The sequence below is a fragment of the Culex pipiens genome, chromosome 1 (assembly GCF_016801865.2).
Source record: "Culex pipiens pallens isolate TS chromosome 1, TS_CPP_V2, whole genome shotgun sequence".
NCBI lineage: Eukaryota > Metazoa > Arthropoda > Insecta > Diptera > Culicidae > Culex > Culex pipiens.
In genome coordinates, this window is record NC_068937.1 from 129,982,685 (window position 1) to 130,009,135 (window position 26,451).

General features: G+C 35.3%; 1 protein-coding gene across 2 annotated transcripts in view; it reads left to right on the forward strand.

Moving 5' to 3' along the window:
• The window catches only part of LOC120421777 (protein pellino), a 58,768-nt gene extending 34,659 nt beyond the window's left edge, over positions 1 to 24,109 (forward strand). For both annotated transcript variants that reach the window (XM_039585045.2, XM_039585046.2), the window contains exons 3-8: positions 469 to 700; positions 11,918 to 12,112; positions 15,323 to 15,610; positions 15,678 to 15,831; positions 22,631 to 22,808; positions 22,883 to 24,109. In XM_039585045.2, the coding sequence (XP_039440979.1) occupies positions 469 to 700; positions 11,918 to 12,112; positions 15,323 to 15,610; positions 15,678 to 15,831; positions 22,631 to 22,808; positions 22,883 to 23,009 (1,174 nt within the window). In that variant the 3' untranslated portion in view covers positions 23,010 to 24,109. The remainder of the gene's footprint in view (positions 1 to 468; positions 701 to 11,917; positions 12,113 to 15,322; positions 15,611 to 15,677; positions 15,832 to 22,630; positions 22,809 to 22,882) is intronic.
• The last annotated feature ends 2,342 nt before the right edge of the window (positions 24,110 to 26,451 follow it).

The window sequence follows — 26,451 nt, forward strand, 5'->3', positions numbered from 1 at the left end:
GGTGTGATGCCATTACGGTCAAACCGTGCCGAGAAAAGACAAAAAGCAATCTAAAAATAAATCCCCCGTTTTCTTCTCTTGCGATTTGTCGGTTTGTGCACTTTAGTCATAGTTGCATAGTTCCTGGTCCAGATCTCCACCGGCGATGTAACCCACAACATCTGCGTCACCGCCACTTGAGCTGAATTGGCTTCGTCGCGGGATTTATGGTGTCTCTCTGTGTTTGTCGACGACGACGCCGCTCTAAGCCGTAGTAACACTGTGGTTGCTGGTGATCCAGATGTGGAACCAAAAATGGACCAACTTTGTTGATTGTTGAGTTGGTCTACAAATTTGGTAGATTTGTCTAATCTAATGATTGTGTGCCTCCAACTTTAATTAGAGCAGCTCAGTTTACATTTCCCAAACCCCTCCGAAATTAAATTCGGTTAAACTAATAAACTTCCCCCACTTCTTTTTCTCGCGCAGATATAATGGCTTTCTACCACAGGGCGACCGCGGCCGCCGCCGGTCCAAATTTGTGCTGTGCAAACGGGGCGACGCGAACGGCGTCAAGCGGTCCAAGCACTACATCGTCCAGTCCCCGCAGACGTCCCAGGCCATCCTGGACGCGAAGCAGCACTCGATCTCGTACACGCTGTCCCGCAACCAGGCCGTCATCGTCGAGTACAAAGAGGACCCCGACACGGACATGTTCCAGGTAGGTTTCAAGCTTCGATTTTCTAATTTTGTTCGTCGAGGTGCCTTCTGAGCTACGGTGTTACGAAGAAGGTTAAATACTTGGAATGTCAAATTGCGTTGAATATTTATCAGATATCGAAGTAACCTTTCCATGGTTAGAGGATCTACTCAATAAATTAACATAATAAGATGACAAGGACAAGAAACTCCTCTGTTTCCCATCGACAACAAAACATTCAATATGGAAGTATCGACGTTTCTGCTCCACTAGACTATTTTTATCTTGTATCCTATGAATCATTTTTATCATTCGATGGATGGATACAGGGTCAGGTTGTTGTCATTTGCCCGGGACAAACGCCCTTCCCCTTCTTTTGTCTGCTGATGTTGACTTCTCGATAAGGGGTTGGAAATAATCGTTATTGACCTTCGGAACGCAACCGTCATTATGACGATAAATGTGGAATAACCATCACGGAAACAATGCTTAAAAATTGATACACTTTAACAAAAATGTGATTTCCTGATCAGAAAACGAGTTTTTTGTTCAACTTCCGGTAGCCCCCGGGTCAAACCAATCAATTCCTCCCCTTCAAACTTTGTCCACTTCCTGTGCTTTGGTCACTATACTTTCACCGTCCTAAAAGCAGCAGCGAACCGTTTTGTGGTGGCTTCTGGTCGCATTAATAAATTATCAACAGAAGCAGCGAAAAAACAAAAGCAAAAAAAAAACAGAAGCTTAAGCCACCCGACGAAATGTTGGGAGTCCGGTAAAGTGACACACTTTGTTGGAACGAATGGATCTCTTCCTATTCCTCATGGTCGGTGCTGGCTAATAAAATGGGAACCAATTTCGGTGTCACTCAGTAGTGGCTTGCACTTGAGGTTATCTTTTTTTTCTGTTTGGCGTTGTTTATATTCACTTCCTGTTAAGGCTTTTATGGCGATTTGGAGAGAGTGGGTACTGAAACTGATAGATTGAAAGCTTTTAATTTTAAAGATTAATTTGAGAGTAGAGAATGGACATTCTAACGTGTTTTTGGAAAGGAATTTGAAAGACATTTTCAAAGAGAAAAGAAATTGATCGCTGAATAAACTGGTGTTTTTTTTTTTATTAAACTGACAAAGTCAAATGTTGTCAGTTCTAAAGATTTTTTAAAAGGTATTTGAAATACCTATTTAAAGAGTTTTTTTTTAATTCAGAATATCTGGCAAACCTTTAATGAGATATCACAACTAAAGTAAAATTTATCATTCGATTTTTTTTATTTTTTGTGGAAATTGCTAGCTTAATAGTTTGCACTAGAATGCACTACAATTTACAACACCGTTTCTATGTTTCATTTTAAAAATCTGGTAACCCTGCATCGAGATATTATGGACCAAATTGGCTCAAAATTTTGGTGAAGACTCACTAAACCAGTCCTGTGTGCATGACGAAGCCCGATCTTGAAATTTCGCATTTAAAAAAATACAAAAATCAAAAACTGGCGATTTTTTATATTAAAAAAAATAAAAATATGTTAATAATTTTTTTAAATAATCTTTTTTAAAAATCGGCTGGTTTTTAAAAATCGACTGGTTTAACGAAACGTCACCTAAACTTGGAGCTGATTTGGTCAAAGCAGTGTTGAGATATCATGGCACCCATTTTTTAGAACTGCTAACTTCAAGTAGCTATTTCTCGGTAACGATACAATCAAATTTCTTCAAATTTGTTTTATTAATAGATGAAAATGAATATTTTAATGCCCTGAAACCGATTTTAGAAGAAGTTTTAGTGTGTGTTCAAACCAACCTCTGACATTTTTGCCGATTTACATGTATGTAATCCTTTAATTAAAAGCTATGCCTAGCACGTTTTTGAACAAAATCATAAATTTTAATAAAAAAAAACATTCATAACTATTTATTTGTTAGATTCTTTTTAAATAATATCAATGAATTTATCCCGCTGCAAATATTTTTCAAAGTTTTTGTCGTCAACTGTACGGGTGAAAAACATATTGCATTTTCCAACATTTTTTTTTTCATTAAAATGTGAAAATTTTGGCATGTAATTTCTATAATAATGCAATTTGCCTTTTTATAAAAAATGGTAAAACATTTTTTGAACAAATCGTAAATTCATCATTTTAAATAACTGGCAACACTGCTAAACGTTTTTTGAAACTTGACCATCTTTTATTATAAATCAAAAATTGTTTTTTTTTGTAATCAAATTCTTCATGCAAGATTAGTCTTGAAAAAATTTTTTAAGCGCATTTTTTGTGGAGAAATTATATAAAAAAAATGTTTTATTTTACAATATTACAGTTTTTATCTCAAATTTACTGATCAATGCCTAAAACAGCTATACAAATTTCAGGCGTAAAATCAAATTCAAAATGAAATATCTTTCGAGTAGACAGGTTTACAAATTTTTTAAACAGACAAAATATTTTAAATGGATTAAATGCACATTTGAGCAATTTCTCTACGAAATCGATCGATTTCGACCATTTTTATTTTTTGTATTTTTTTTATTTGGCTCAAACTTTGTGGTCACCTTCCCTATCACCAAAATTCAGAAAAAAATAAGTACAGGAAAAAAGGTTTTTTTTATTATTTTTTTTTTACAAAAATTCCATTTTACAAAATCCGTATTTTTTTTATTTTTGAATTTACGAGTAATGTTTTTTCAAAAATGATTTTTTGACCTCATTTTTTAAATGTAAAACCGAATTTGCAATCGAAAAGTAATTTACAAATTTTTGATGAAGTGCCCCATTTTCAAAATATTTGTAATTTTTTTAATCAATACTAACATTTTAAAAGGGCATAATATTGAATGTTTGCCCCTTTTGAAATGTTAGTTTCGATTCAAAAAAAATAAATTTTTGTTTTCTAAAAATCGGAAAATTTCACAAATGTTTCATATTGTAACATTGAAAATCGGACCGTTAGTTGCTGAGATAGAGACATTAGAAAATTGAGGGTTGTTTGGGTGAGACTTAAAAAAATCAATTTTCCTGTTTCTTTTTCTTTTATCCGCTGTATCTCAGCAACCAGTGGTTCAATCTTCAATGTTTCTTAGGCGAAATTGTTGGACATTTTCTTTTTTTTCGAAAAAATATATTTCAGGAATGGACAATCATAGACACTATTTTTAGATATTTTTAAAAACGGAATTTTTACATAATTAAACTTTGGATGGCTATATTTTGAAAACGGCAAAAAAAATATGTTCCTTATGATTTTACATCTTTAAATCGAGTCTGAATTGTTTTCTGAACTTTTCTAAAAAAAATGACAATGGTACCAAATTTATTTTACCATGCTGTGTTTAGTTCAAAAGCTGCGATTTTTGGTCATGTAAAATATATCAGATTACGAGAAAGTAAAAAAAATGGTTTTTAATAGTTTGATGTTTGGATATGTAGTCTAAAAGTTTTGTAAAAAAATGTGTTTGTGCTAAAATTTGTGATAACCCGAGCAGACGGAAATAACGCCGGAATAAAATTTTTTGATATTGGAAAATACTAGGCCAATAACATTTTATGTTATTTATAACAAGATTTGTTATTCGCCGTTATGATTTTTTTGTTATTGAATTGTTATTGTAATAACAGACTAATAACATTTTAAGTTATTCTTCGAACAAATCTTTGTTATTATTTTTTGTTATTTTAACAACTAATCCGATCATCCTAATAACAATTGGAGTTATTCTTCCATAACAAAAAATGTTATTTCAAAGTTGTTTTGGCTTTCAACCAATATCAGACCAATAACAAATTTTGTTATGATAACATAAACTGTTATTGAACTCTTATGCAAAAATGGATTTTGCAAGAATATTCCATAACACTTTCTGTTATTTTAACAGTATTTGTTATTGAAATGGCATGAATTTAGTTATTACCGTCTGATCGGGAAGTGTACGGAATAAAATAATAAAAATATGTGAACTATAAATATGTTCGGATACCTCATTTTTTTTTTAAACCTAGACTTTGATCGATTATTCTGCCGGTTATTTGTGCAACACGTGGAGAAGGGATCTGTTATTGAATGTCTGTCCTTTTTGTTGTATTCTTGGTAAATCAACAACCACACTATTATGTACTCTCCAGTGCATCCGGAACCGTCATCGAACACCGTAAGTGTGCGCTCAATTTACGGAAAAAAATGGAAGGAAGCATTGCTCGATGGTGGTGACAATTCGAAAAGGCTTATGAAAAAAATGTTGATTCATATTGTGCAACCAATTTTCGAGTCGATTTTATGAATTCAGCGTATAGTCCCTTTCAAAATGTTTGCATCGAAAACTTGCCAGACAGCAATGTAACGTTCGTCTTTTTTTCCCTTTGTGGACAACCACAATACTCGATCGGCGCCATCCCGGAAGAAGACACACGTACGTCAGCATGGCTGTTTGTCTGCGTGTAACCGACTCTATTACAATCGAAGAGAGAGAGAGCGAGAATCTGTCGTATAATAGGGACACGAGTGTGGTGCAGTGCGCGACCTCGACTCCATGACGACACAACGAAACGGTGTTTCGTTGCACTTGTGGTTGAGCGGTACTCGAGTCTTCGAGCCACAGTCTACGGTAGCTTATCAATTTTCAAACATTACACTTTTGCTTTTGTTCTGAAATGTTATCAAACTTCAAATATTGCTTTTCCCGCAACAGTCTACGGCGAAGTTTGTTCCTGGTTACGTGGAACGAATGACTTCCAAAGCGTCGTAACTTTAATTCGATAATTTTCTGAAGAATCTTAATTGCATCTCATGCCTACCTACCTTGAGCGTACGTCCCACTTTTCACGATTGTACGGGCCCAACCCGAATAGTTCTCGTGAATCACCATTTGAGAACCATTTGGGCGCTAGCGAGAGAGGAGAACCGGTCACCGTTGGTCGTTCTGTAATAGGGTCATTTGCGTGGGACACTTGAGCGTCCGAAATCATAAAAAATGAGTTTTTTTTTCATTTAGTTAGAAAGATTAGACTTTTTGAAAAAGTACGCTAGAATTACATGTTTTGATTTTCCATGAATTGATATTCACTGAGTAATGTCAATGCAATCGCGCGTCATCCAGTAGCAAGGCTGTATATCATAGGTACTCGCGATCTTGCTTTGCATTAGTGTGAGTGCATGACTCCGTGCCACCAAAACCAAAACAATAACAAACGAACAATGGACCGTGCCAGGAAAACCAAAACATAAACAATGTCAGTGTCAGTGGAGTGAGAGAATCAGAGATAACGATTTTGACAACCGCACTACTACACACTCAATCGCGAGTACCTTAGGTAGAAAGCCATGATCCAGTAGTCCATGATTTGGGTGTCAGTTTGAAAGTTGTCAGTGCCAATCTTCAAAATTGACAGATCAAACGACTGAGGTGACTTTTCCCTCTCAAATTTTTGCTGCACGCCCTCGCAAGTGTCAGCCTCCCAGTCCGGTTGTTTCGGTTCGCTGACCTGCGTCTCCGATCTCCGGCGTGGCGCTGCCGATCCGGCTTCACGCGGAAGGTACAAAACATAGAGCCCTGGAACTACTACCAGTCCGGTCGTCGCGAGTCTAAACTAGCAGCTGATGGGGACGCTACAGTGGAACCCCGGTCGTTTGACACAAACGGAATCGAAACGTGATTAACTGTCACTTTGAAAACCAAAACAAACGACTTGTTTATGATTCTAAAAATGTCAAACTATCAAGGTTCTGCTGTAGCTGCAGATCGGACGGATCGAATCTATGCGCGCTTTCCGGATAAAATGCAACGCTGTTGGGCGTTTTGTGTGGTGTGGGCAATAACACAAATACAGTCACAACAAATGCATCAGCGCACCCACACACACACACACACACAAACATTCACGCACGCATCGATTTGTGGCGTGGTGCGGCGGTCCAAGTCGGCGTTGGACCAAGTTGGCGGAGATTCGACCACGCGATTGTTTGTTGTTTGGACCTTCATCTCTGAGAGGGGCTATCCCTTGAATGGCGGGGTTCGTTGTTTGAAGGAAACAGTATTTTAATAAAGTTGATGTTTGAAATATTTTTGTATAATTTCATAGGACTCCAAAAGTGAGACTTAAGAGTGAGTCCACGAACAGGGCATGCCCCTTTGTATGGGATTTGTTGGGCAAATCGGGACACAAAGTTAATTTACAAAAATTTACAACCAAAAAAATCACTAAAAGAAAAAGTGTCTATTTAATATGTTAAACTGCCTTACCCAAAGCGGTATCAGTCTCAGATGGTAGTTTTAGATGTCCCCTACAGGTCGGATCGAGTTGATATCTGGATGGAACACTTTTTTATTTGAGTTTGAAAAATGTGCTATTTTTTCACTAAAATGCCAATAACTCCCTTTAGATTCAACCAATTGGGATGCTTCACCCCGCATTTTGTTGAATTTTAAGCCCTTTTAGATGCATTTTGAATTTTGAAATTTAATTGAATTTTGCCCAAGCTACAGCCTTTTTTAAGATTTTTGACATTTTTTAACCTTCAAACTTTGTGTCCCGATTTGCCCCACTTCCCGTTGCCCTAGAGTGCTCATATTTTGGCCAGATGCTAGTTTTATATGTACAAAAAACCCCTGAAAATTTCAGGCAGAATAGTGAGGTCGATGTGAGATGGGTATTAGGGTGGGTACGGATTTTGAAAAGTTCTCAGATCAAGTTCTGGTGTGGTTCCCCTTGTAGGGCATACCCATAGGGACTCTCACGCCAAATTTCAGCTCATTTGGTTGAAAACTGGCTTGTCTCAAGCGGGTTCAAGTTTACATGGGATTTACTATGGGAAATTTTGAATTTTCGTTCATTCGCTCCTACAGGCCTGAGGAAAACATGTAGAAACTTCTAGGATGGCCAGAAATGAGCGGAATCGTGTGGAGAACAACTTTCCCTAAGAGACCAGGTCGATTCGTTCAACCCCCATCGAGCTCAACGGCAATATATCCGGGGTTTTCGGAACCAATGGTTTCCCCCAGAAAAGCATCAAATTTTCCTTAGCATGCTATGAATGCTTTATGAACACCGCGACACCACATGTCAAACAGCTACCACGTGATTGTAAAATTTGCACCATAACAGTTTTTTTATTACTTGGAGGTTTAGAATACAGCTAAATAGTATCTGGATCACCATAAATGATAATTCTATAGTTCAACAAGTAATGAAAAGTATTTTTTATAGGCGATACCAGTCCACGTGGTAGCTGTTTGACATGTGGCGTCGCGGTGTTCATGAAGCATTCATAGCATGCTAAGGAAAATTTGATGCTTTTCCGATGAAAACCGTTGGTTCCGAAAACCCCGGATGTATTGCCGTTGAGCTCGATGGGGGTTGAACGAATCGACCTGGTCTCTTAGGGAAAGTTGTTCTCCACACGATTCCGCTCATTTCTGGCCATCCTAGAAGTTTCTACATGTTTTCCTCAGGCCTGTAGGAGCGAATGAACGAAAATTCAAAATTTCCCATAGTAAATCGCATGTAAACTTGAACTCGCTTGAGACAAGCCAGTTTTTAACCAAATGAGCTGAAATTTGGCGTGAGAGTCCCTATGGGTATGCCCTACAAGGGGAACCACACCAGAACTTGATCTGAGAACTTTTCAAAATCCGTACCCACCCTAATGGGTATGCTTTGCTCGTGGACTCGCTTTTAAAATTGATCCCAAATGGAAAAATCCAGAATTAAAAAAACATAATTAAGATACTTGTGATCAGTAAACGCTTCAGTTTCGTCATGGTATGATAGAATTGGACTCCCTGAACATGCTCCAAGCGACAGAATTGAATTTCATTAAATTTCCTGCCAATAATTAATGTTGTAAATTTTGGGTATAAATGATATGGAAACAGCGACTTTGTCAAAAAGCGTTAAATTTGGTCATTTCTATCAAAAGTTGAAAAACTTTTCGAGAATAAAAAAACGATAATCATTCCTTGATGCATCAAGGGTTTGCTGTTTTTGCCCTGTGGTACTCATCTTTGGGTGCGCACGGCTTGAAAACCTTTCCGAAGGTTGCGATTGCGCTGCTGAAGAAACATGCTGCGTATTTTAAACGGATCTTTCGAGAAGTCACGAAATTGTTCTCTAGATTGAACTTCAAGTGCTGGTTATCAATTGAGTTGTATGATTTAGAGAGACTTTAATGTAGTTTTTTTTTATTGATATTATTAAAGCAAATGTTTTGTTTTCAATTTTTTTATTTTATTTTCTCAAATAACATTTTGCATTTTTTTTAAATTATAAATAAAGTTTATTTTTTGTATAAAAACCCCTGTTTACGCTAAATCTGCGTGTGAAATGCACTCCGTAAATGCAACAACGATAAAATCGCTAAAATGGGCATTGGTCGTTAGTCAAATACGACTATAAATAGCCGTAGAGGCTTGGCTTGGGGGTACAAAACGCGGGACTGGTTATTCACTATAAGTACAGGTACGCGGGCTTACAACCAATGCCGCTAACTCCCGTTGAACTCCGCACTCTTCTGACAACGTGTTTTATAAAGTAATCTTCAAGTCACTTTTTAGAGATTAAATTTAAAAAAAATCAAGTTGGACAAAAATAAAGAAAACTCAAAGATGAAATTTGAAAAAAAAAACTTTTCAAAATAGCCAAAATTAAATTAAGCTATCTAACTTAAGTTATCAAATGGGACAGCTCAAAGTATTACATCAGATTCGTAAAATCGCACAGTAAAGGTCATTCCATTTTAGCTTGGAGTAAAAAAACACACGAACCAAAGTGCAGTGTACCGTGGTTGACGGTGCCGTGCAATTTATGCATCTAACGGTGCCTGCTGTATTGTTTTCGGATGGTTTGTTCTATGGTAGAATTAATTTGTAGTTTGACCGTTTTGCCGCAAGCAACAACAACAAAAAGAGCTAAAAATAAACTCGTCAAAAGAGCTATGATTTGTTGTCATTTTGAGGTTATGACAACTAACAGCCATTGCAGAAGAAAGAGAAAGAGAGAGACTAAGCAATTGGATAATCGCAGTTTCACCTTAATCCATAATGGAACGGATCACGTTTCTCGTTAGACACACACACATACACGCTTTAGTTGCTCCTATTACCGGCTCATGATGATGATAGGAGGCTGCCGCACGATGATGCAATTCAGAAATGGATGGAAAGAGAAATGGATTGTTTTTGCAACTAACTCTTGAAGACCAATTAAATATGTTTTCAAGTAGAAGAATTTTTTTTACATTAATTTAGGATTTTTTTTACATTAAATTTGCTTTTTCAGTTTTTTTACCTCCTTTTTATGTAATCGAATTCTTATCAAATGCATGAAACACCTCATAATTGACAATCGAATATGCCATAACATTTTATCATAATTAATTATTACAAACATTATTTGGAATTTCTTAAATTACATGTAAATTTACACATTTTAAGATGTAATATTACAGGGTATTACTGACACAAAATCGGTCAACATTCACCGATGAAATATTCCTGTCATTTTTTATTGTGAATAATCTTGTCAAAAAAAGTAGAAAAAATTCCGAACAATTTCAAACAACCTTAAAAACCCCAAAGTATGCAACGACAAACAATTAACGCAGCGCCGGGTGTGACAATTCCGTTTCTAAACGTTTCTAATAACCCCCCGTGCTGAGAAACCGGCCACAACTATCCACCAAAAAGAGACAAGCCTTAAATCGCAATCGACGCGACTCTGTCAACGGCCTTCCGCCAGAAGTGGAATAGAAGACCAACAAAAGTGCGACTAATTGTTATAGCCAACAATGCAATCGAAGCCATGGAGTTTCTCATGGAGTTTTTCAGCTATCGGGTGACTCTTAATTGGAGGCTCTATGACCATGGGGGGCAAATTGTTCGCCGTCACGGATTTTTATCATGTGGCGTAACATGTCCACAAACGATTATGCTCTTGTTTTTCCACGGTGAATGAGCAATTATTAGAGGGGAAACGGCAAAACCGATAAACGGTTACATCCGTTGCATGTAACTTTACGTTCGGGATCAATCATGGCTAGGGATTAGCTTGATTGCAACCAAAAGTGCAGTGTTTAGTCAGAGTGGAGTCAGAATTGAGGGTTCATGGAAGGGTTGACCGCAAACCTTTTGGAACAGTAAAAAAAGTAAATTTACATGATGCTTTCTGTAACATGTAAATTTGAAAAATGGTTCTTTGTTTTTCAACTGTGCAAATTGCAAGCTTAAAACCACCGGGCACGATTCCCGGAAAGGTCTGTTTATCTTCAACCGCAGATTGCAGACTAATAATTTCGAGCTTTCCCCCCATCTTTCGGCTACAAAATCTTCCTCAAACGACCCCCCACACACACACCAGCTCCAACCCGTTGGTCGCTTGGTCAAAGTTCGATAAGAAGGCTTTCTACACTATTTTGCGGGGAACGAGTCACACTTTCGTAGAAAGTTTTTGGCGCTGAAAAGGGCAATTTTTCTTTCGTTTTACCTCTTTCTCTCTCTCTCTCTCTCTCTCTCTCTCTCTCTCTCTCGAGACGGAATCGAGAAATTGCCCTTGCAGAAGCGGAATTGGCAAAGCGATTGCCCTTTTGCCTTAACTGGGGTTACCTGTGCCGAGTCGGTTGATTATTTGGAGCTTATTTCTTCCTGCTTTATTCGTTTGAACTTTTGCTGGCGAACTTTCTCCTCGTCGTGGGTGATTTGAGAACGCGAAGGGTCACAAATTGTCAAATCATTGGACATTTCAAGAAAATTAAATTAAAACGCAAAGTTTACGAAAACAACAGAATAACATAAAAAATTGCTGAAACTGTGTTAGTTTTTTTTGTCTGTTGAAAAATCTGATAGTTGAATATTACCACTGTTTCGATGTAATTTTACTTCAATTTATGCGGAGTATGTAAAATTACACATAATAAGTTGTAAATTTACACATTTTTCGACACAAAATCTGTCAACATTCCCCGGTCTTGAGAAAGGGTTTTCTGATCGATTTGGTGTCTTCGGCAAAAATGTATGGCAACACTGACTGATGTTATAAGAACCTAGAAATTGTAGAAAAAAAACAACTCTCGAGTTTTTTTTGAAAAGGTCCTATAAACAAAATTTTTAATTTTTGCTTTTTGGGTGTTTTTAGAACCGCCTTGAGTCAGGGGTATTCAAAAACACCCAAAAAGCAAAAAGTGAAAATTTTGTTTATAGGACCTTTTCAAAAAAAACTCGAGAACTTACCTTTCATTTTCCCTCTCCTAATTCCAGGTTGGCCGCTCGTCCGAGTCGCCGATAGATTTCGTCGTGATGGACACCCTGCCCGGCGACAAGAAAGACGCCAAAGTCCTGCAGAGCACCATCTCGCGGTTCGCGTGCCGCATCCTGGTGGACCGGACGGACCCAACCCACAAGGCCCGCATCTACGCGGCCGGCTTCGACTCGAGCAGAAACATCTTCTTGGGGGTGAGTTTCAGGGGAAAATACAAAAATGACAAAAATGACAAAAATGACAAAAATGACAAAAATGACAAAAATGACAAAAATGACAAAAATGACAAAAATGACAAAAATGACAAAAATGACAAAAATATCAAAAATTACAAAAATTACAAAAATGACAAAAATATCAAAAATTACAAAAATGACAAAAATGACAAAAATGACAAAAATGACAAAAATGACAAAAATGACAAAAATGACAAAAATGACAAAAATGACAAAAAATGACAAAAATTACAAAAATTACAAAAATTACAAAAATTACAAAAATTACAAAAATTACAAAAATAACAAAAATGACAAAAATGACAAAAATGACAAAAAAAAAACGATGAAAACGATGAAAACGATGAAAACGATGAAAACGGTAAAACGATGAAAACGATGAAAACGATGAAAACGATGAAAACGATGAAAACGATGAAAACGACAAAAACTATAAAAATGACAAAAATGACTAAAATTACAAAAATGACAAAAATGATAAAAATGACAGAAATGACAAAAATGACAAAAATGACAAAAATGACAAAAATGACAAAAATGACAAAAATGACAAAAATGACAAAAATGACAAAAATAACAAAAATGACAAAAATGACAAAAATGACAAAAATGACAAAAATGACAAAAATGACAAAAATGACAAAAATGACAAAAATGACAAAAATGACAAAAATGACAGAAATGACAAAAATGACAAAAATGACAAAAATGAAAAAAATTACAAAAATGACAAAAATGACAAAAATGACAAAAATGACAAAAATAACAAAAATGACAAAAATGACAAAAAAAAAAAAACGATGAAAACGATGAAAACGATGAAAACGATGAAAACGATGAAAACGATGAAAACGATGAAAACGATGAAAACGACAAAAACGATTAAAACGACAAAAACGACAAAAACGACAAAAACGACAAAAACGAAAAAAATTACAAAAATGACAAAAATGATAAAAATTACAGAAATGACAAAAATGACAAAAATGACAAAAATGACAAAAATGACAAAAATGACAAAAATGACAAAAATGACAAAAATAACAAAAATAACAAAAATGACAAAAATGACAAAAATGACAAAAATGACAAAAATGACAAAAATGACAAAAATGACAAAAATGACAGAAATGACAAAAATGACAAAAATGACAAAAATGACATAAATGACAAAAATGACAAAAATGACAAAAATGACAAAAATGACAAAAATGACAAAAATGACAAAAATGACAAAAATGAAAAAAATTACAAAAATGACAAAAATGACAAAAATGACAAAAATGACAAAAATGACAAAAATGACAAAAATGACAAAAATGACAAAAATGACAAAAATGACAAAAATGACAAAAATGACAAAAATGACAAAAATGACAAAAATGACAAAAATGACAAAAATGACAAAAATGACAAAAATGACAAAAATGACAAAAATGACAAAAATGACAAAAATGACAAAAATGACAAAAATGACAAAAATGACAAAAATGACAAAAATGACAAAAATGACAAAAATGACAAAAATGACAAAAATGACAAAAATGACAAAAATGACAAAAATGACAAAAATGACAACAATGACAAAAATGACAACAATGACAAAAATGACAAAAATGACAAAAATGACAAAAATGACAACAATGACAAAAATGACAACAATGACAAATATGACAAAAATGACAAAAATTACAAAAATGACAAAAATGACAAAAATGACAAAAATGACAAAAATGACAAAAATGACAAAAATGACAAAAATGACAAAAATGACAAAAATGACAAAAATGACAAAAATGACAAAAATGACAAAAATGACAAAAATGACAAAAATGACAAAAATGACAAAAATGACAAAAATGACAAAAATGACAAAAATGACAAAAATTACAAAAATGACAAAAATGACAAAAATGACAAAAATGACAAAAATGACAAAAATGACAAAAATGACAAAAATGACAAAAATGACAAAAATGACAAAAATGACAAAAATGACAAAAATGACAAAAATGACAAAAATTACAAAAATGACAAAAATGACAAAAATGACAAAAATGACAAAAATGACAAAAATGACAAAAATGACAAAAATGACAAAAATGACAAAAATGACAAAAATGACAAAAATGACAAAAATGACAAAAATGACAAAAATGACAAAAATGACAAAAATGACAGAAATGACAGAAATGACAAAAACTGCAAGACATTTTGTTATTAACAATTACCACATAACATTACGCGTAACAAAATGTTGTGCAATTCATCCACATGTCATAATTCCGCGGAATAAGTCACCGATCCAAACCAGTGATTCCGTGATTGCGTCGTTACATTGCGCCAAATCTGGAATTCATACATTCATCTTATCCGTCAACCCTGTCAAGCCACTGACTGACGATGCAGCATTTTTGAAATACTGGAAGCTGAGTCGCGCACTCTCCTCTTCCGAGTTGGCGCGCTCCATCCAAGCAGCCAAGTCTTCGGTTTGGTCGCTTATGTCACTTGATGCGAAACTGTGGACGCGACTTTCCAAGTGCAAGAGTGCCCAATGCCATGGCATGCTTTGCAGAAAGCGAAAAAAAAACAAGCCAAGCAGGTGAAAAGCTGGTTGAAACTGAAAATGGTTCATTCATTCAGTTTTCTGCGCGGGTTTTTGCTGTTAATTGTACAACCACCCACTTTGGAGTAAGCGACTTGTGTTATTTTTTTTTTTTTGCGGTGATGAAAACGGGTTATGTGATGACGGTGGAGTCATTTGCCGACAACGAGCGTGTTTGGCTTGAGATGTTGGAAAAGCAGCTGACATTTTTTAAAGTTTTCAATAAATTGGACGTAACGTTGCTCTACAAGGTGAATTGATCGCGCAAGTTCCCTATCACTATAACCGCAAATGGCATAAGTGAGTGATAATAAGGAAAGGAAAAACATCTGTCCGTTTAATCACCATAAAGTAGCGTTCAAGTTTAAACCCATTTGCCTCCCCTTGTGGTGGTGGACCTGCTTATGGTCACTGTACCGGAACAGACCACAACACCAGGTGGAACACGCTCGTATTTTTTTTTTACGTGGGAAGCCTTGAACGCGATGAGGGTTAACGATGAAAATTGTGACTGTTTACGATTATTAATCATAAATTTCATTCATCTTTCTCCAATTCCGCAGGAAAAGGCCACCAAATGGCAGGACAACGTGGAGATCGACGGCCTCACGACGAACGGCGTCCTGATCATGCACCCGAAGGGTCAGTTCTGCGGCGGGGCGGCCGAGTGCGGCCTGTGGCGCGAAACGTCCGTCGGCGGGGACGTGTTCAGCCTGCGCGAGTGCCGATCGGCCCAGCAGAAGGGCCAGCCGGTGTACGACGAGACGAACATCCTGCAGGACGGCACGCTGATCGACCTGTGCGGCGCGACGCTGCTGTGGCGGTCCGCCGAGGGGTTGCGACATTCGCCGGTAAGCATTTTTCTAGAGCTCCCTTCATAACGATAGTAGATAACGACTCTTTGCCTTTCATTTTTAGACGAAAAAGGACCTAGAAAAATTGGTAGACGAAATCAACGCCGGACGTCCGCAGTGTCCGGTGGGCCTCAATACTTTAGTAATTCCTAGAAAAGTGTCATTGGGTGAGCACGTCAATCAGCCTTATGTGTATTTAAACTGCGGTCATGTACAAGGTGAGTTCACAAATTTATTTATAAGAAATTGTTCAATATTCTAGGGTATTTGTCCCTTTTTTGGGCCTACTAAAAACAGCACACTTTTAATTTGATGTAATCTCAAAAACTACTATATAGGAAGCCTAGCTTATTTTACATGAATAAGTTGGTTTTTTTTATGGCTCATGCTCGTATTTCATCACATTTCTGATAAAATTACATTATATCTCCCGAAAAACACCTTTTTTCTCTCTTTTCTGGGTCTGTTGTTCCTAGGATCCGACCTTCAATGTGCCTATTTTCGACCCACCTTCTTATTGGTTGAAATCTCGAAGCACGTGGCGAACTTTTTTGACGTACGGTTCAGCCCCAACCAGGGATGCCAGGTCTGGTGGAAGTCGAATCCGTAGACTTGTTAAAAAAAAAATCCAGGTGGTTGGTGTCTTGGGTATACTACTGGTATACTAGCCCGGAGAATGTGTCTTATAAACACAGGGAAATGCATTTTAATGTTGAGCTGATTGCACTCCTATTTTCAAGACAACTCTGATTTTTTTATTATAAAAAATGGTTTACCATAATTTGTTAGGTACCCTAGTAGAAGAAAAGGCAACATTAACATTGATTTTATGTGTATTACATAAAAAAATATGTCCACAGTCTTATTCCCATCATTGTTATATAATTTGATAAACCTTCATATTACATATAATATTACTTAAATGACATTTGCAACGTTTTCAAGTGGTTTGTAGATAGTCGAAAATTTTTATCTTGTGAATGAACTATCGGCTAGGATTTACATATTTTTAAGGCCGTTGCAAATATTTTTTTGAAATAGTGTTTTGAAATGCATTTTACACCTTCCCAGTTGTTTGCAATCATTAGTTTAAAAATATATAAATACTGACGATTTTTTTTTCGCAGAAAAAAACTTTTTGCAGTAATGTACAACGGAAATTTACTAAAAATCAAAATATGTTTTAATCGATCGCAGACATGCTAAATATGATTTTTAAGTCTAACAAAAAAAATACACATTTTTATAATTAACTTTTGAATTCTAAAAATTTGTGTTTATTTTTTTTCAAAAAAAACGTATGTTTGGCCGTGACTTATACAATTTTCACGCAAAACGTTTTAAACTGCATTTTTGAACGTAGAATCAAACTTGCAATCGAAAAGCAGTTTTTAGAAATTTTGATAAAGCTTTTACAAAGAAAAAAATTTCTTCATAATGTCCATTTCATTTATTTTTTTTTAGTTTTTATTTAAGTACAGATTTTTTATAAAATCATCTCATAAACATTGTAGATTTTTTCTTTTCGTTCTTGCGATATAGCCACTTAAATATTAAGAAGAAAAAAAATAGTTTTCATAATGTCACCCGAACAGCAAGATTGTTTTATTCAAGATAGCCCTTTCATTCATTAAATATTATTTAAATTCAGAAAATTTTAAATTTTCCGCAAATCCTAAGCCAGGGCTACCTAACATCCGGCAGCAAAGGCATTTTATCTGGCCTACGGCGGTTTTCGAAAATTGTTTGTGTAGACCGTTCATGAAATATTATATTTATGTCATAAATTCAAAAAAACAATTACATGATAAAATTTAAATATTTTTAACAAAACATTTTTTGAAACATTTATATGAATTTCGCTTTTATCTTTTTTTTTGTACAAAAAAAATCAGGGACGTGCTGGTATGGAGAAAAGTTACAAATTGTCTATATTTTTTAAATTTTTACATGGATTTCAGGTTTTGGGATATTACAGCGTTATTTTGCAAAAAATTACACATTTGAGCAATTCTCTACAAAATCGGTATTTTTTCTTTAATTTGAATTTTTGTAGTTTTAATCCAGCTGAAACTTTTTTAGTGCCTTCGGTATGCTTTAAGAAGCCATCTTGCATCACTAGTTTGTCCATATAATGTTCAATACAAATTTGGCAGCTGTCCATACAAAACAGATTTATGAAAATTCGAAAATCTGTATCTTAGGAAGGAATTTTTTGGTCGATTTGGTGTCTTCGGCAAAGTTGTATGTATAAGGCCTGCACTGAAAAAATATGATAAACGGTAAAAAAATTAGTGATTTGTTATTACACTTTTTGTCACTAAAACTTGATTTGCAAAAAAACATTATTTTTATTTTTTTTATTTTCTAATATGTTTTAGGAGATATGCAAAATATAGAGAATTTTCTCAGCTTTTCAAAAATAAGCTTTTCAAGAGTGGGCAAACGTGCGCACTAATTTAAAAAAAATTAATAACTGCTACTATTTAAAAAAAAAGTTACCTGAAAATTGCAATATTTTGAAAATGGTGCACTCTATCAAAGTGTCACTAAAGTTTTTTTTTATTGAAAATTTGATTTTATATCGAAAAATTAAGTTAACAAATTTTTGTGACCAATATTTCGATTTTTTGAAAAAAAACAGTATTGATTCAAAAATTTATTATTCACTCAAAGATTTTTTGCCTATTCTGAAAATTTCTGAAAATGTCCCCTAAAACATATCAGAAAATAATAAAAAACAAAATAGTGTTTTATGCAAGTCATGTTTTAATGACAAAAAGTGAAATAGGAAATCACTAAATTTTTTACCCCGACTACCATATTTTTTCAGTGTCGTCCTTATCCATACCTACAACTTTGCCGAAGACTCCAAATTGATCAAAAAATTCCTTCCAAAGATACAGATTTTCGAATTTTCATAAATCATTTTTGTATGGACAGCTGCCAAATTATGTATGGAAAATTATATGGACAAACTAATGATGCAAAATGGCTTCTTTAGGCTCCAAAAAAGTTTCAGCCGGTTTAAAAAATACAAAAAAATTCGAATGACTGAAATCTCAGAGAATTGCTCATTTACCATATTAGTTTTAGTAACTGTGAAAATGTTTTAGTAATTTAGAAATAATAATTGTGAACCATAAATGTTTTAGTAATTTAGAAATATAGAAATAAAAAAATTTATAAACAAAAAATATGTTTTATAGATGGTTTGAAAAATATTTTTCCTTAGTTTTGTTAAAAATCTTTGAATTTTAAATCAATTTGATTTCACAAATAAAAAATAATATAAAAAAAATAATGCTTAAAATAAATTAAAAAAAATCAGATTCAATGATAGATTTTTTAAAATTGTATTTTTAAATTTCATATCAATTTGAAGTAGAAAATAGAAAATAGAAATTAAATCATCGATATAAAAATACTGCAACAAGAAAACTGGGTTAGGGATTTTTTTATTACCCTGTTTAATAATCCAAATGCAATTTTTAAATCAGAATTCTTCAAAGCAATCGGTAAACATTTGAATTTAAAATCAATTCATTACAGTGGGGAAATACTAAGGAGGGGGCCAAATTGATGCTTCTCCAAGGGCCCCTTGGACCCAAGGTGCATCCCTGAAGAAAAGTAACATTTTTCGTAGAGCAAAAGTTACTAAAAATGACCTCATGAACACGGGAAAAAAATATGTGGAATATGCACTTGTAACCTCTTCTTAGAGAAAGTTACTCAAAACCCTATACAATATTCCAAAGCACTAGGAGTTGATTCCGAAAAGAAACAGGATGTTTTGTGATATATTTTTTGTTTCTTGGGCCCAATACACACCACATATTCTAATTTCAATCCAAATTTGCCTTTTAACTCAAGTTTAACTTATGTTACGATTTTGTTTTAAATTGAGCATGAGCATGAGCATGAGCATGAGAGACCACCCATGGTTGTCCTTCTCCGTTGCTGAACAGGACCGTAATATCCTATCAATACAACTGACCATACGCTTAAACGATCTAATGGTGTTTCCCTTATCAACAGCATGTATGAATGCGCTGAAAAGATAAAACATCAAGATCATTAAAACTAGATCTGGAGCAAATAGGTAACAGTCGTTGGCCACCAACGGCGCCCGCCATGTCAGTTTGTAGATCTCGGGGGATTGGGACGGAAACGTTAATTAGCACAGGTTGCTACAAAGGGTGGGTTCTATACGATATCCACACCCCCACGTGTGCCGGAAAACTACTTCTACTTGGGATTTTGTTAGTGGGAAAGGGTAATGGCCAGGATTCATCATAAAGGATGATGATGCGACCCAATAATCAATAAATTTTGTTTAATGATGTGATGTATTATGCATTCTCAAGGCAAACAGTCGGAAGATGCGGATGAGATTATTCCCGGTTATTTGGTGTTGAGTTTAGCATAAATGATTCAATCTTAGACAGCCGGCTGTGGAAAGATAAAACCAAATAAAATGCGAAAACGCGAAACCGCTCGGACCGAAAAACACACACAATCGGGGGGGAAACAAAGACGGAAACGGCAACGAAAATCCGGCTTGTTGACCGCGACGCGAACCGTTCAAATTCTCCAAAGCAACTCTGTTACGATTTTGTTTTAAATTATTTATTAATGTTTTATTTATACCAACATAATTATTTTTCAATCATCGACTTGACGTGACCTCAACCCACTAGATCGATTACTTATCTATAAGCTGCACTGAATTTAAGCCATCGCCTCATTTCCCCTAAACGACTTTTCAATTCAACGATCCTCAAAACTTCTTGTAAAACAGATTGTTCAAAAGGTTTTCATAAAACATTTTTATCACGCAAAAATATAATTTCACGTCCTTCATACAATTATCAACCGGTATAGAAATCCGTAGATTTTGGAGATCAATCCGTAGATCCGTAGAAATGGCCAAAATCCGTAGATCTACGGAGAAATCCGTAGATATGGCATCCCTGGCCCCAACTCGTAGAGTACAGCCGCACAAATTCGGTCGACAAATATGCTAAATCATTGTGATGTTTTAAGCCACAAATATACATTAGAATGATTGATTTCACTTGCATTACGTGCATAATTAGCTTGGACATGATTTATATCATTCTTTACGAGTTTTAAACATAATTAAACAACTGTAACTTGTGAAAAGCGCACACACACTGTCACAATTTGTAAGTGTCAAATGGACTGAAAAAAGAGCCATTCTCTTCTAGAGACTTTTAATCCGTTATTATATTGATTTGGTGGCAGTTCAGTGATTGTTTTTGCAGCGGGATTGTGCAACCCATCAATAAAAACACATTGCCGGTGGTTGGAGATTCGGGGGACGGCTATCATTCGTGTGCTGAGCGATGTACGCCTTGACGCTGAGTGCCAAGAAGCGGTAAGCAAAAGTGGTGAAAATTTTGGACCTAATGGGCAAGTTGCAATTTGCTAAGAAAAAAGTGAAGAGTGATATATTTATTGCTTTATTTCTAATTTAAGAGGAAAAAGTGAATTATTCTTGCCCACCAAAATGAAGATAATGACAGCACGAATCATTCTCAAGTGGCAGATCCCTGTCAGATTTGGTGAAATGCTCAATTTTGTTGAATTAAGTTTGGTAAACCCAAAATAGGTACTAGGCCCAAAATAGGGACAAATACCCTATTTTTCAATTTCATGAAGTTAGAAGTGCACGTTGGCCGTTCATCGGGTATCCGGGAACCGGTTTTAGGTTACCTGGAGCTGGCTAGTAACACTTTAGAGTGGTTCTGGCAATCGTGTATTGTGTTTTTTAAAGTTTGGGGTCGAAAAGGACCCCGATAACTTAAAAACATACTTTTTTATGGACGCACTCATAGGGGTCATCCTTGGTTTATTCGTTTTGTAAAATGTGTGTTTAGGAAGAGTGCTTTTATTACGAAACGCAAATTTTGGGATTTGCCGGGCAAACTTCTCAGGCTTTTTTTCCTTTTTAGAACGAAATTTTTTCTTCCAAAAATAAAATTTAGCTAAATTCGTTTTTCGGTCCAGTTTGGAACGCTAAAAAACCCTACACAAATAAAAAAAACCACTCTTAATTCACCGTAAGGTGGTTGGTGCCTTCCTCACATTCACATAACGTCATGATTCGAATTCCCGGACGCTTTGAAACCCCGACACCTCTTTTTGCTTTATTAATTATTTGGATATAAGTTCGCATAATAATTGTTAAAACTGTGTTATTTGATGAATTCAAACATCAACTTTCTTTTCAAATTTGTTTGGACGCTGTACCCAATTCCTAAACAATTAATTTAAATAAAAATATGAGTTTATCAAAACGGCGAAACATTTCACTGAAATATTTCATAGCCGTCCGAAGCACCGGGATGTCAAAGCAGAAATTTCTAGCAAATATTTTATGCAAAATATGGATTGTTTTGATGTTAACAGCTTATTTGATACCTAAATAATGCCATTGTCTAAAATTTCAGTCCAAATTTGTACGATTCATAAGCAAAAACAAGTGTCCCAAATTCGAAGCAAAAGTGTTAGGATTTCGAATCAGCTTCTAGCAGTGTCCGCTATTACAAGCATAACAAGTCATTTTAATTTTAAAATTCTGATGAAAAATGCTTAGAAAAGACATATTTTGTATGCATTCCTTTAAATTTTACTATTTATGCTACAACCTGAAGATATTTCAACTATTCAAATTCAATCAAAATGGGGTCGCAAAACTCAAATTTAACGTTTAACAATAAAAAAATAAAAAAAACGAAAGGCAGAAAAAAAAATTGTGGCTCGATTATCCGAAGTCCCATAACACCGACCAACAAAATCACTGCGCAGGCTAAACTCGAGTGGAAGCATGATATTTGGGGTCCCCAGAAACGTGTGCACTTTTTTTTCAAAAATATTTAAACTGGGCCTTTGGCTTTTCTCCAAACTTTGTATGGACAAACCTTTCACATACGATAAGCATTATCATTGAAAGCTGACTGCGAAACTAAACAAATCATTCTATCTTTTCAGGCCAGCACGGCTGGGGCCAGGACAAGGCCTCGAACGCGCGCCGATGTCCGATGTGTCTGGAGCTGGGTCCCGTCGTGACGCTGTGCATGGGCGTCGAGAACGCGTTCTACGTCGACTCGGGCCCCCCGACGTACTGCTTTAACCCGTGCGGCCACATGGCCACGGAGAAAACCGTCAAGTGAGTATTTGTTGTTTGTTTTTTTTTCTGTTTTGAAAATTTACTAAAAGGGGATATTTGTGACTCAATTTTAGATACTGGGCAAACGTCGACATACCTCACGGCACGAACGGATTCCAGGCGGTATGTCCCTTCTGCGCCACGCCACTGCAAGGATCTCCGGGCTACATCAAACTTATTTTCCAGGATAATCTAGATTAACTTGTGTCCTCTAATCCCGCTCCCCCGTAAGCCTCCGAACGCTCCTCCCAATTCCCAAATTGCTAATGATGATAAACCAAGCATAGTCCCGTTGTCCCGAAACCTCCCCGTTTAAACACTCTCACTATCTAAAATCGAATGATAAGCAAAAAATCAACTGATTCGCTGATAGTTTATAGTACGTAATTGTTAGAATATTTTTAATCTATTTTTTAAATTAATTATTATAAAACATTGAGGAAAAAAAATATTGCAAATTCAGCAACTCAACACAAAAGAAACAAAACAAACAACAATTATAATTTTATTTTGCCACGTTCAGCTGAATACAAAGGGCACGACTAACAGAGCAAGAGATCTATGTGAGTGAGCTAACAAAAAAAAAAAACGGATCGAAATCATACATCGTAATAGTCAGAAGTCGTCCGAGAGAAATGTGAACAAAAATCGCTTAAAAATCTGTAACACTCACCTTAAATATTACAAAACAAAAATGAAACCCGTTTCTTCTCTAAGCAAACGCAAATTGCAAAAATGTACACAAAGAAACAAACAAACAGAAAAAAAGCAGCTGCAACAACAAACGTTGATCGTTCCCGTTGGTTGAGTTTTTAGAATTTTCCGACCATCAGAAAGGCGAAAACTAAAAAGAAAAAAAAACAAACACTAAAATTTGAGAGGCGTCATTTGTTTCAGTTTACTCGTTTTTTTAGTGTGTCCGACTTCGCCCCCAAGATGTAGCGAGTTAAGGTTACGTTCAACTTCTTTCCGTGCTGCATTTTTACAACACAAAGCGACGAATAATTATTATAACGTTTAAGTTTTTTTTTACGTTTTTTTGCTTAAGACAAAAAGAAATGTATGTGCAGAAGCGTGGGCGATTGCGGATTATTTCTTTCTTTTTCGAGGCGAATTGTAAAAGTTTTAGATTTGAGGTGGCGATGTTTTTTTTTGTTGCGAGTAGCTTCGCGCGAGTAGGAGATCAAATCGAGTCTACGTTTGAAATTGCGCATCTTATTTAAACTTATATTGTGTAAAAAGTATATTAAGTATAATGAAGTCTTAGCAAAAAACAAGCGTGTGTGTGATGTAAGAAATAATTGTGACAGTTGTTTTGTTGTCTAATCTTATCCGAAACACTCCTTTTGACGAAGAACTTCGTCTTAGAGATAAAATTTGCCGAATCCACACTCCTTTCCCAAACACCGACGTGCATGTCAAGTACTTAGAAAGTATAGACTATTGTCTGTATTAAAATCTTGTTTATAGATACTGTGTAGCCTTATTTTATTATTTTCTACATAAAATCTATAATTAAAGATGCACATTGACTGAAATTGGAAACTCGTTTAAACGATCCACATAATCAACAAATTTCTCCCTTAACCAAACCGAAAATTTTGAAATCAATCCGGATCAACTTTGTTTAATTTTAGCCTAAGTTTTTTATTAACACCATCGAAACTAGAAGCCATTCAGTACCATTCAGTCTCGCTGAACAATGATGTTTGTATAAAACGAAATGAGCCGCACATGAAATGTGCCTTCTTTTTCTTATCAAGAGACTATCGTTTGCGTCGAAGTCGAAATTAACCTGTACGCCCAATCCATAAAAGAAGTATTCCCACAGAAAATTTCGACCGTTGAGAACAATCCCCCTTTTCTCGTTTTTCGTTTCTTTTTGGTGCAAACGAATCACGAATTTATCAAATTTTCACAATTAATTGCAATATTATTCTTTTGATTCACACTGTAAAGCACACCGTGCCCTTTTCGAAAGAAATTTCAACCCCAAAACAACGCTTTGAAATAAAAAAACTGGCTCAAAATTTACTCTTCAATTAGTCTTCACGGAACGTCAAAAATGCTACGCCTTTCACCAAAAGAATTTTCAAAAGAATAAAACAGCGCTAAATATCCCCACCGCCAATTGAAAAAAAAAAGTTTTCTATTGGAAAGAAGAAGGTGTTTAACCTCGTGTTTAACTTGTTGAAGATTGAAATCGGCGAGAGGACGACAGCTCAGCTCTCAATTCCTAACCTAACTCTCGATTGTTATAAGTACGCTGGCTGCTGGCAGACGCTGCAGAAAGGAGATCATTTTTATAGATTTGAGCACTTTCATATAATTCGATTAGTATTGCTTATTGCGAGATAAAATCACGTTTCTCTTTCGCTTCATTTGAAAGGAGGTTAAAGCCGCCGAAATTCCGCAGTGTAAAAATCAGCAAGTTGAACTGAAATTCAGCGTTGATTTGGCTGTCAACTTGGTTTATTTTGAATATTTTCCAACAGTCAAAAATTTGTTCTGCGGCTGTCATGCGGCCGTTCTATTGCGGTCATATCAGCGCCCGTGAACTCTAATTATTGGCGCCCGCGATAATACCTAATCTGATCATAATATTTACCTTCTTTGACAGTAGTGACAGTGTAACCACGTGTAACGATCCATTTGTTCACGGAAAAACCACTCCGCCTACTGTCAAGAAGGTGAAAGTGGTGACCAATAAGGCAAAGAACTTTGCACAAAGCTCTCAAATTAAAATCTTGACTTTTTTTTGATAAGGTCCTATAAACAAATGTAAACATTGAGTGTATCCCGCTTACTCCGATGGACTTTGACATAAGGTGTGAAAGGGATACACTCAATGTTTACATTTGTTTATAGGACCTTATCAAAAAAAAGTCAAGAAATCTTCTTCATTTTTCATTAAATGAAAATAGTTGTCAAACTGTGCCCTTTTCAAATGTTGCTTAAGCAATAAAAATTTTCATGATTGGGTTCGTGCAGACTACAATGTTTAAAGAACGGTACAACTGTTAATCTATAAATTCTAGATTAAATTTTCAAAGGGTCCTATCTGCATAGGAAACCCATGACTCATTAGTGTGTAATATTAAAATCGATTTTCCAGCACAGCAATTTTTCAGTTCATTTCCCAAAGTTTGAGAACGATTGGTTCAGTCCTCACTTTGCGCAAAGCTCACTAAATTTGAACTCTATTTTTTTCCATGCAATCATATTACACCCTAATGACTCATAGCTCGGATTAGTTTTCAAAAAGACGTAAGAGCCATTGGTAAACAAAGCCCTTTTTGAAACGGTACACGACCTACTTACAAAAAAAAAAAATACAATTTCAAAAATGCTTGAGATTGTTCATCTACACGTCCTTCAAATGCTCTAAATTAAAGATAAATGAAATTTTGTTTCAATTTGAAGAAAAAATAAAATTAGTGTCGCAGGTCACGTTGGCTCTAACGGCGTTTTGAAAACTCACCCGAGATAGGTTGTTTTGAATATTTGTTCTCTTTTCTAGATTAAATTGATATTTTTTGGTGAATACAGAACACAATTTTAATCGTTTTTTCTTACGTTTCGGCCTACTTTCCTCCATTCGGTCATCATCACAATCTATTTAGAACAAAATTACAAAAATATT